Source organism: Chiloscyllium plagiosum, chromosome 9 (genome assembly GCF_004010195.1).
Source record: "Chiloscyllium plagiosum isolate BGI_BamShark_2017 chromosome 9, ASM401019v2, whole genome shotgun sequence".
NCBI lineage: Eukaryota > Metazoa > Chordata > Chondrichthyes > Orectolobiformes > Hemiscylliidae > Chiloscyllium > Chiloscyllium plagiosum.
The window spans coordinates 29,325,568-29,337,361 of record NC_057718.1 but is presented as its reverse complement, the minus strand read 5'-3'; the positions used below and the strand labels follow the sequence as shown (position 1 = coordinate 29,337,361).

The 11,794-nt window shown below is 39.2% G+C and overlaps 1 protein-coding gene across 5 annotated transcripts in view; it reads right to left on the bottom strand.

The window, feature by feature from the left end:
• The window catches only part of dync2li1 (dynein, cytoplasmic 2, light intermediate chain 1), a 27,116-nt gene extending 15,531 nt beyond the window's left edge, over positions 1-11,585 (bottom strand). For all 5 annotated transcript variants that reach the window (XR_006312461.1, XM_043695634.1, XM_043695635.1 and 2 more), the window contains exons 1-8: positions 11,430-11,585; positions 9,806-9,923; positions 5,309-5,343; positions 4,785-4,854; positions 3,071-3,159; positions 1,911-2,097; positions 776-844; positions 581-658 (exon numbers count right to left, since the gene is read on the bottom strand). Coding sequence is in view for 4 of the 5 variants with exons in the window: in XM_043695634.1 (XP_043551569.1) it covers positions 581-658; positions 776-844; positions 1,911-2,097; positions 3,071-3,159; positions 4,785-4,854; positions 5,309-5,343; positions 9,806-9,923; positions 11,430-11,443 (660 nt within the window). In the remaining variant the exon portion in view is untranslated. The remainder of the gene's footprint in view (positions 1-580; positions 659-775; positions 845-1,910; positions 2,098-3,070; positions 3,160-4,784; positions 4,855-5,308; positions 5,344-9,805; positions 9,924-11,429) is intronic.
• Positions 11,586-11,794: the final 209 nt, after the last annotated feature.

Genomic DNA, 11,794 nt, shown 5'->3' with positions numbered 1-11,794 from the left:
TTTAGGCTCTCTGCCTTTATTCCTGATGAAGGGCTTTTGCCCGAAACGTCGATTTTACTGCTCCTCGGATGCTGCCTGAACTGCTGTGCTTTTCCAGCACCACTAATCCAGAATCTGGCTTCCAGCATCTGCAGTCATTGTTTTTACCTAGTTGATTTCTATCCCAAACAGATGACAAGTGTGGAAAATGGAAATGCAACTTTTTTCAAAAATCCAGGCTGACAAACATTGTTAGAACAATGCAGACAAATTTTGTTTCTCATCTAGTCTATTCTGTAACCTTATCTATTAAAATATAAATAATTTAAAATAGAGATTATTGTCACTTCTGCTATTAATATCAAACTTGAGCAACAGATGACTTGGTGCTGGATTGGATCAACATGTATTCAGTATGTAAATTGAGGGAGACAAGTTGCTTTCATAACTATAAGAAAAGTTTATAGATGGCATCCTGTCTCTGTGATCCTCTTGTTCTCTGACAATGCATTTATCATAGCTATAAACGAATGGGGACCATAATAACATGCCAAAGAAGAAATGATTTCCAAATACCATTATGTAAGTAATCCAAACATACCAACAATGAAGCTCCATAATAATGAGCCACAAAGCGGAGTGTTTTGCAGATTACTTTCCTCTTTTCAGATTCAAAATCCTGTAAAAAGAACCAAATAGTTAACAAATCAATAGATCCACCAATATGTTCATAAAAGTAATTAACTTGTGAAATTACATCAATTAAAAATGACACCAAGTGTGATTTGCACTGTACCTGAAATATATCATATTTGCTCCCAATTATAACAAGAGGAATGGGAAATGGATCAATTAGTTCCCAATCCTGTAGGAATTTGAAAAAAAGAAAAAAAGTAGTTTAATGCTTAAGGTTTACGTACATTTTGGTAGATCTCAACAACATAGCAAGAGAAATCCACATAATTCAAAATATCTGTCTCAAATGCAACCAAAACACACTGAGGGTTGAAGTTTGCCTAGAAAATCATATGAAAGATCTAGCAAAGAGCTGCCATAGAAACACCAAAGAAAGACCAAATTTCACAACACAGCACTATAAACCATTACAAATAAATTGCAGTTTATTTATCCCGAAAATGATTAAAAGAGGAGATAACTGCGTGTTATCTGACACCAAGGTATCGGAGATGAAAGGGTACATGCACCAAGTGTTGTGCTACAATCAAATTTTTAAAAATCTTTTGATATTCCCTCTTAATACGGAAAACCTCGGAGTAGAGAGGTTTTTGAAGCCAACAGTACCCTCTGTAAACTGTTTCATAGAGTGTAGCAAGCTGATAAATTAATTAGTAATAATACCATTCGTTTGTGTGACAAGGTTTTATTATATTACTAAATTACTACAAAGGTTTTCATATTAGGGTTGATACAAAAGCAAAATACTGCTGATGCTAGAAATTCAAAATAATAACAAAAAAACTAGAAAAAAAATCAGGTTACTTGGTATCTCCACAGATCTAAATAAATTTTAAAAACATAAATCTATTTGTGTTATTCTTTTTTCTGTGATATTACAATTAGAATTTGCCTCTGTAAATACACTCTTGCATTTCCTAACTTCTCAACTTGAAGTACATGGAAATCCTATTTTTCTGCCCATCAAACTACCAAAGGTTTGTTATTTAACTCTAAATTATATAAAACTATGTGAAAGATGATTTCTTTAAAATAAGAACTGACTTACATCTATGTGACCTGCTCCAATTATCCTTTACATTCTAATCATGCTTAATCTGAAAACTACATCTGGACTGGACATGGACTAGACAAAATAAGTTCGGTTACAGGTACCATTCTTTAAGTAAGTTTTGATGTTCGATTAATGACGCTATTATGCAAAGTTAAAGGAAATTCTCCAAAGTTAGACTCACCGGGTGATTCCGCTGCAATGTTTTCCAGGTCTTTTGCTTGAAATCATTTACATTTATGGAATCCTTCTTGCCCAGTTCATTTATGGTTGTATTGATATGGTTCTTTGTCACATTCAGCAATTTCTCCATGCTTAGCCATAGGTCATTGGGCTTGGAAAGGTCCAAAACCAAAACAATAGAAATGGTCCTAGTTCAATTGGAACATTGCAAATTTGATTAGATTAGATTACTTACAGTGTGGAAACAGGCCCTTCGGCCCAACAAGTCCACACCGACCCGCCAAAGCGTAACCCACCCAGACCCATTCTCCTACATTTACCCCTTCACCTAACACTACGGGCAATTTAGCATGGCCAATTCACCTAACCTGCACATTTTTGGATTGTGGGAGGAAACCGGAGCACCCGGAGGAAACCCACGCAGACACGGGGAGAATGTGCAAACTCCACACAGAGAGTTGCCTGAGGCAGGAATTGAACCCGGGTCTCAGGCGCTGTGAGGCAGCAGTGCTAACCACTGTGCCACCGTGCCGCCCATCAGGTCACCTTTCAATGCACTTAAAATTGCTTTCAATGCACATAAAATTGATAAAAAGCTAAGGAGATGTCACACATTACCGAATCTTATGGCATTTATCTAAGCTGATTACAAACCTCCAAGTGACAAAGTTGTAAATTGTGCTGTAATATCTAACAAATTGTATAATTATGGTTCTTGACCTACACAGCACAGATTTTCATATTCCAATATGTAATGATTGTGAGGGAGACCAAACTTCCATATATTAATTGAAGTAATTTATGGCACAACATTTAATGATTTAAACAAAACAAAATACAGCACAAATAAACAAAACAAGTACTACTAACTGAACACTATATTTTGCAAGCCCTTATTATTTAAACGAGAAAATTTTTGATCATTTCCCAATCCATGTCTAGTTCCATCTAAGAGGTTCTCCAATACTTTTTAGGATCTTGAAGACTCTGTCACTCCTCCTGGAACCAACCTCAGGTGTGCTGAAGTTCTTAAAAGTTCATTTTAATTCACCTCAATTTCCCAACCTGGTAGTTAGAATTCTAAAGTTCTCCCAGTCGGTGAGGATTCCACTACTGATCTCTTCCAATACCGTTGCAAGGCAGAACCACACAAATACAAACCTTATGCTGTCGATGGTGATTGGAATCTGAGCAAGATCAGATAATGATGTTCCACCACCTAGTTCCCAAAAGTGAGCAATGTCCTTTGGCTGCAAAATAGTTTTCAGTATAAAGAAAGATAACAAATTTGCAGTTTCACACCACCCTACAAAATCCTATATTAATAGTTACTCATGACTTCAATTATATTAACATTTCTTTTCATTAAAATATGAGGAATCTATAGGAGCTACAGGGTGTGATGGATGATAGTTTCAGGAAGGCGGATCAACTGCAGATACAGTCTGCAGATACAGTAATGCACCACATTCCCATGCTTTCGCATTTTGTGTGCAGCGCCTTATTAGAACTCAGTTCTTCAAACCCCCATATCAATCTACACTCAAAATGTTCACCCATAATTATTTCAGATTTCCAGCAGGCCTTTATGTCGACTGCTTAATTGCTTATTATGCCAATGCCCTCCAGTGGAAGAAAATTGGTAGTACTGATTGATCAACTATCACCAGACACAAAGTTACATTTTACTTTTAAGACTGAACCAAAGAAAAAATAAGTTACAATGTACTGAAATTAATAAAATCCACGACCGTATAGATGAATAGTGTGAACTTGCAATAAAATTACAAAAATTGAACAGAAGCAACTACCTTTTCAAAAATTTGAAAAGCACCTATTACTTGGATGACAAGTATAAAAAATCTCAGAATTTCTGTACACATAATTTCTGTCTGAATGTATATTTATAATTTATATGGGGCAGTTTATGAAGTTCTACTTTATGTTGGCAAGCAAGCTTCATTCAGATCAGCATTCATGCACATCTGGATGTGGAATATGAAGCAAAATGGTCACTCTCAGATTCCTCCATTCATACATGATGAATCAATTTATCCTTTATACATGTATCCATACTTCAGTGTAACAGATTTTCAATACCCATAATTAGTTAAATATCATAACATTACTATTGAAAGCAGAAATGTTTAGAAGTAATAATATTAACTACATTTAACGAGTGCAGGACTTTATATAATCTATTATTTCTTTGAGACATGTCAGGTTATAATGAGATCTGTAATTTTTGTAAAGGATCATATGTGAATGTCACTTGCATAGTACAATTCTTGAATAGAATGTAGGGGCTTTCAAGTTAAAAACACTATCCAAATTAAGTGAGATCTAATTAAAGGTTTTTAATGCATTTAGCAAAAATAAATTCTTGATCTGGCAACACGTGAAAGAACAGATATAACAATAATAATATGTTGCTTTTTGTTCAGAGTTGTGAAAGTTTAAAAAAAGTATATCAACTTCAAGACCCTCAGTGCTGGTTTCTTTTGGAATACTATATGCCATGACATTGACAATTATAGAAGGTATATTTAACTATTCTCCCTATGGTTACACAAGAAAATGCCATATTGAACGAGGCTGCATTATTAAGAGTACCGTCCCAGATATTTAGGTATGCCATTTAATCAGCATTCTGCTTCACAATAAGAGAGTTATGTCCTATTACATTTACTCAGATTACTTTCTCTTCTGGTTGCTCTCTACTGATTCCTCATTATCTGACAAGTCAGTAGGGTAGACAAATGTCAGTCTTAGCTTCTTTGAGAGAAGAACTTGGCATTAAAGGTTGACTCTAGGCAACAATACCTGTCACTTTCCCGCATCAATTTGCATTTAACACAGCAATGCCAGTACATACAGTATTATGCCCTTTTGCTCTTCTTCCAAAAGTATATTCCAAAGCTAACGTAGGCTTCGGGATTTCATCCCTGTAAAGGCAAGTTCATTGCAAGCGTTAGAATTGTTTATTTAATATTGTCACATTAATATTGTCAAGCTTATATTATTTCTCTGGATCTATATCTAACAGTATAAAAATAAACCCAAGTCAAACAGAGAGCTTAAGCAGGGTTTTGACTCCATTATGGGAGTGAGAACAGGGCCAGATAGGTACAACACTTTCAAAATCCAGCCACTGTGCCAGTTCCCTGCGATTATCCTGATTCCTGGTCATTTTCCCAAGAGACAATTTTCCCACACTAAGTGAGAATCAGCTACCCACTGCTATTAAAGCCAGTGTTCAGAGGGTTCAGACACAAAAGGGAAATTCACTAAGCTTTCAATGGTTAAGTAGGAGTAGGTTTAAATTCACATTCTAGGACTCGACAATGTGCTCAGTTGCTTTGTGACTTAGTCCTCCAGATTTCAGAAATTAATACATACCTGTCAAGAAATCGGAGTATAATTGTAGTTTTTCCCTGTAAATTAATGCAAAATGATGAGCATTCTACTTTTTACATGTATTTTTTTTAAAAATAATAAGCCAAGTTAACAATGCTCAGAATCAACTTGCTCTGAAAATAATTTAGAAAGCAGACTTTGCTGAAAATCAGTATACAAAATAAACATGTAAATTTTATCTAAAATAAAAAACCAAAAGACTGCAGATGCTGTAAATCAGAAACAGAAGTAGAAATTGCTGAAAAAGTGAGTTTGAAAAGATCTGTAGTTCAGGTTGAGGTTCTGGATGTAGGTTTGCTCACTGAGCTTAAACATTCATGTTCAGACGTTTCGTCACCATACTAGGTAACATCTTCAGTGAGCCTCCAGATGAAGCATTGCTGATGATTCCTGCATTCTATTTATATGTTTGGGTTTCTTTGGGTTTGGGTTGGTGATGTCATTTCCTATGGTGATGTCATTTCCTGTTTTTTTCCTCGGGGTGGTAAATCAGGTCCAAGTCAACGTGTTAATGTTGACTATCAACCAACACGTTGACTTGGACATGATTTACCACCTCCTGAGAAAAAGAACAGGAAATGACATCACCAACCCAAAGAAACCTAAACATATAAATAGAAAACAGGAATCATCAGCAAGCTTCGTCCAGAGACTCACTGAAGATGTTACCTAGTATGGTGATGAAATGTCTGAACATGAATCTTCCAGTTCAGCGACCAAACCTACATCCATTGCTGAAAAAGCCCAGCAGATCTGGCAGCATCTGTGGAAAGAAACCAGAGTTACCATTTTGGGTCAAGGGACCCACTTCAGAACCGATAGTTGCTAGGAAAATGTCAGTTGAGATGTAGAGGATGGGGGGTAGGGGATGAGGAGTGAATGATAGGTGGGGATAGAACCCAAAGAGAGGGAGAACAGTTGGACAGACAAAGGAGTGGAAAGCTTGTGGCTAGGAGGCTGATTAGCTATTAATGGGGGCTGTAAGTGGCTAACAATGGTTGTGTGTAATAACAGACTATGTAATTGCAAGGCCTGGTGTGTGAGGTTGGAGTGAGGGCATGGGAGAGCTCAAGTCCTAACGTTATGAACTCGATATTTCGTCCAGAAGGCTGCAGGATCTACAAGCAAAAGATGGTGTGCTGTTTTTCCAGCTTGTGCTGAGTTTTGCTGTGGTACTACACTCCCTTCACGCCAGACCTTGAAAAGCAGAAAGGCTGATACTTTCTATCGACAAACCGAATGGCAAGGTAAATAAGATATATATCACAAGGCTGATCTTTTATTTCTTGGTTATGAAGGAAACAGTAAAGATTGCCAACAGTCTCTCCAACAGATGACAAAACACCATGTTAACAGAACAATTAGCATAAAATGAATTCCGATTTATATATAATGAGGTACTGCATTTTGGAAAGGCAAATCAGGGCAGGATTTATCCACTTAATGGTAAGGTACTGGGGAGTCTTGCTGAATAAAGAGATCTTGGAGTGCAGGATTACAGTTCCTTGAAAGTAGAGTTGCAGGTAGATAGGATAGTGAAGAAGGAGTTTGGTATGTTTTTTTTTAATTGGTCAGAACACTGAGTATGGGAGTTGAGAGGTCATGGTGCAGCTATACAGGACATTACTTAGGCCACTTTGGAATATTGTGTGCAATTCAGGTCTCTTTCCTATCGGAAGGATGTTGTAAAACTTGAAAGGGTTCAAAAAGATTTACAAGGACGTTGCCAGGGTTGGAATGTTTAAGCAACAGAGAGAGGCTGAATAGGCTGGAACTCTTTTCCCTGGAGTATTGGAGGCTGAGGGGTGACCTTATAGAGGTTTACAAGATCATGAAGGGCATGATTAGTGTATATAGACATGGTCTTTTCCCTGGGGTGGGGGAGTCCAGAACAAGAGTGCGTATGTTTAGGTTGAGAGGGGAAAGATTTACCAGGGACCTAAGGGGCAACTTTTTCACGCAGAGGGTGGTGCGTGTAAGGAATGAGCTGCCAGAGGAAGTGATGGAGACTGGTACAATTACAGCATTTAAAAGGCATCTGCATGGGTATCTGAATAGTAAAGGTTTAGAGGGATATGGGCCAAATGCTGACGTATGGGTCTAGATTGGGTTAGGATATGTGGTTGGCACGGACACGTGGGATCAAAGGGTCTATTTCTGTGCTGTACATCTCTATGACTCTATAATGACAGACAATTTAACAGATTAAAAACTGAAATAAAATAAACTGTTACTTTTAAGACCACTTTGAATAATGTTTCATGGAAAATTAAGGAGTATCCCTTAATGAGATTTGGATATATGCTATCTCTGACTCTCCGGTGAGTAAGTGATCCCTTTATTTTCCCTTTCCAATTTGTGAAAAAATAATTTGCATTTAGCAGCTACTCTAACTGTTCATTACGTAAGGTGGAGGTAGCAAGGATCTAGCACAGCTTTAGAGGATTACAGGCTTGCTAGAAAGGAGCTCAGAAATGGACAGAGGAGATCCAGGAGGGTGCACGAGAAAGGCTTGGCAAGAAGGATTAGGGAGAACCCAAATGCATTTTACTCATACGTGAGGAATAACAGAATGATCAGGGAGAAGGTAGGGTCAATCAGGGATAGCGGATGGAACTTGGAGTCTGAGCAGTTTGGGAAGCCCTAAATGAGTTTTTTGCTTTGGTTTTCACCAAGGAAAGGGAACTTGTTGTGAATGAAAACTTCAAGGAGGTGGGACACAATCTTGACGAGATCAAAATTGATGAGGTTGATGTGCTGAAAATTTTGGAAAACATTAAGATTGATAAGTCCCTAGGGCCAGACCAGGTTTATCCTAGGCTGCTCCGGGAAGCGAGAAAGGAGGTTGCTAAGCTGCTGGCAAGGATATTTGCCTCCTCACTCTCCATGGGAGTCGTACTGGAGAATTGGAAGGAGGCGAATGTTGTTCCTCTTTTCAAGAAGGGTAATAGGGAAATCCCTGGCAATTACAGACCAGTCAGTCTTAAGTCTGTGGTCAGCAAAGTTTTAGAAAGAATTCTGAGGGATAGGATTTATGACTATTTGGCAAAGCATAGTGTGATTAAAGGCATTCAGCATGGCTTTGTGAGGGGCAGGTTATGCCTCACAAATCTTTGAAGAGGTGTCAAGACAGGTCAATGAAAGTTGAGTAGTGGATGTGGTGTATATGGACTTCAGCAAGGCATTTGATAAGGTTCTCCATGGTAGGCTCATTCATAAAGTCAGGAAGTATGAGATACAGCGAGATTTGACTATCTGGATTCAGAATTGGCTGGCTGACAGAAGGCAGAGTGTGGCTATAGATGGAAAGTATTCTGCCTGGAGGTCAGTGTTGAGTGGAGTCCTGCAGGGCTCTGTCCTTGGGCCTCTGCTCTTTGTAGTTTTATAAACGACTTGGATGAGGTGGTTGGGTTAGTAAATTTGCAGATGACACAAAGGTTGGAGGTGTCGTCAATAGTACAGAGGGCTACTGCTGGCTGCAGCGAAACATAGACAGGATGCAGAGTTGGGCTGAGAAATGGCAGATGGAGTTCAACCTGGATGAATGCGAAGTGATGCATTTTGGAAGGTCGAACTCGAATGCTGAATATAGGATTAAAGACAAGATTCTTAACAGTGTGGAGGAAAAGAGGGATCTGGGTGTGCAAGTACATAAATCCCTCAAAGTTGCCACCCAAATGGATAGGGTTGTTAAGAAAGCATATGGTGTTTTGACTTTCATTAATAGGGGATCGAGTTTAAGAGCCACGAGGTTTTGCTACAGCTCTACAAGTCCCTGGTGAGACCACACTTGGAATATTGAGTCCAGATCTGGTCGCTCTACTATAGGAAAGATACAGAGGCTTTGGAGAGGGTGCAAAGAAGGTTTACCAGGATGCTGCCTGGACTGGAGGGCTTGCCTTTTGAGGAAAGGTTGAATAAGCTCAGATTTTTCTCTCTGGAGAGAAGGAGGAAGAGAGGAGACCTGATCGAGGTATACAAAATAATGAGTGGAATAGATAGAGTCAATAGCCAGAGACTTTTACCCAGGGCAGGATTGACAGGTATGAGGAGTTATAGTTTGAAGATATTAGCAGGAAGGTTATAAAGGAGACATCAGAGGTAGGTTCTTTACGCAAAGAGTTGTGAATGCATAAAACGCTTTGCCAGCTGTGGAGGTGGAAGCAGGGTCATTGGGGACATTTAAGCGACTGCTGGACATGCACATGGATAACAGTGAGTTGAGGGGTGTGTAGGTTAAGTTATTATGTTTTACATTAGGATTAAACCTCGGCACAACATCATGGGCCAAAGGGCCTGTTCTGTGCTGTACTTTTCTATGTTCTATGTTCATTAGAACCGCAGAGTGATATTTACATTTTATGCAATGCTACAAATTACTAGAATTCATTCCTGCAATTCTACAACATTTTTTGGGGGGGTGAGGGGTTTAGAATACATTACAAATTCAGTTTTTTTAAAGTAATCCTAGCCACTTACACCAGTTTTATTTCCCAAAAAGAATACAGATCTCTCCTTGACTTCTAGATCTCCTTCATTTTCCTTCTCCTCGTTTTTCTTTGAAACTTGAGCCACAGCTATATCCCAGAGAGTGTCACTGTAGATTAAAAAAACAAAGAATAAAAACAAGAGAAGTTGACATACCGAGCAATTTATCTCCTGGCAATATTGAAGCAAATTATTTCAAATTACATACACCAATCATGGAAAAAAAATATACGAACAAAAGATTAACTTAAAAGAACTCTTGAAAATGAATTTCTTATCCAAGATACTATGGTTTTATTTAGTAGTTTCAAATGATGACAAATTTAATTGTACTACCAATATTTTCTGTTGTTCAAATGTTTCAATGTTTTGGAGGCTGTTTTTCTTTATAAATTTAATTTGTAAAATGCTCTGGCCCTGATTTAGAAAATGGCTAAGATTTGACTCTACACAGAATGCTTCAAATTTAAGAAATACTGATTCAAAAGATAAAAATCACACAATGCCAGGTTATAGTCCAACAGGTTTATTTGGAAGCACTAGCTTTTGGAGCGCTGCTCCTTCATCAGGTGACTATAATATGGTGCTGTATAATTTTTAACTTTGTACACCCCAGTCCAACACCGGTGTCTCCAAATCATGATTCAAAAGACATAAAATAGTCCCATTAAAATAATTTTAGAACTGTTCACATTTCAGCAGAAAGGTTAAGGAAGGACCCGTCAATGTGACTGTCAGAATCGATGGAAAAATGCCACTAAAAGAGCATTTTTATTTATTGACCATCATTTTGGTAGACAACCAAAATTCATCATCTATTTATGTCACTGTTTTAGATTAGATTAGATTACTTACAGTGTGGAAACAGGCCCTTCGGCCCAACAAGTCCACACCGCCCTACGAAGCGCAACCCACCCATACTGACTGTATTTCCAAATAATTCAGTGGTTGGAAGTCCACTAGTTTGATTCACATCCCAAGAAAACAAAAAGGCAGTAAACAATTGTACCTCTTTCTATTACCCATAAGTGTTCAGGTTTTAAAAAGGATGAACAGCAGGAAGAATCGCGATGAAAGGGATAATAAGAACTATTCGGCCAAGAAGACGGAAGTCATTGGATCAGCCAGAATATTTTCCAGTTGTTGCATGATCATAAGTGCGAGGAGAAAGTGAGGGCTGCAGATGCTGGAGATCAGAGCTGAAAATGTGTTGCTGGAAAAGCACCATTCCTGAAGAAGGGCTTATGCCCGAAACGTCGATTCTCCTGTTCCTTGGATGCTGCCTGACCTGCTGCGCTTTTCCAGCAACACTTTTTCAGCTCTGATCATAAGCGCGACCCCAGTTCGCTACCGAGCCCAGGTAATCAGCGCTGAAAAATGTGTTGCTGGAAAAGCGCAGCAGGTCAGGCAGCATCAAAGGAACAGGAGAATTGACGTTTCGGGCATAAGCCCTTCTTCAGGAATCAGCGTTGGGAGCGAGATGTTAGGGATTGGGTTGAAGTAAGTGTACAGCTCCCAGATAAACAACGTGCTGAGCTTCCTCCACATCCAACCTCCTCCACAGGCGCCATGACGGCTGCACAACTATTAAGCAACAATAACCAATGATCCTCACCTAGCCCGGGGCATCTTTCATCGGCGAAAGAACCGCCCGTTCACAGTATGCCGTTGAACCCCCGACTCCCTGAAAAACCCCACAGGCTGCTCAGGCCCCGTTGCCGGGGAAACGATGCTCGAGGAGCAGCGTCTCAACCCGTCACCGTGAGTCGTGGGTGACGTCACGCGCAGCTGCCGCACCGGGGATTCTGGGGTTTGTAGTTCACCAAATCCATCGACGTCATTGGAACTGAACGAAAGTGAGGAGGTTCGAGTCCACAGTGTGCTGCTGCAAAAGCTCAGTAGGTCAGGCAGCATCCGAGGAGCAGGAGAGTTGATGTTTCGGGCAAACGCTCTTCACCAGGATCATTGGAACTGAGTAAA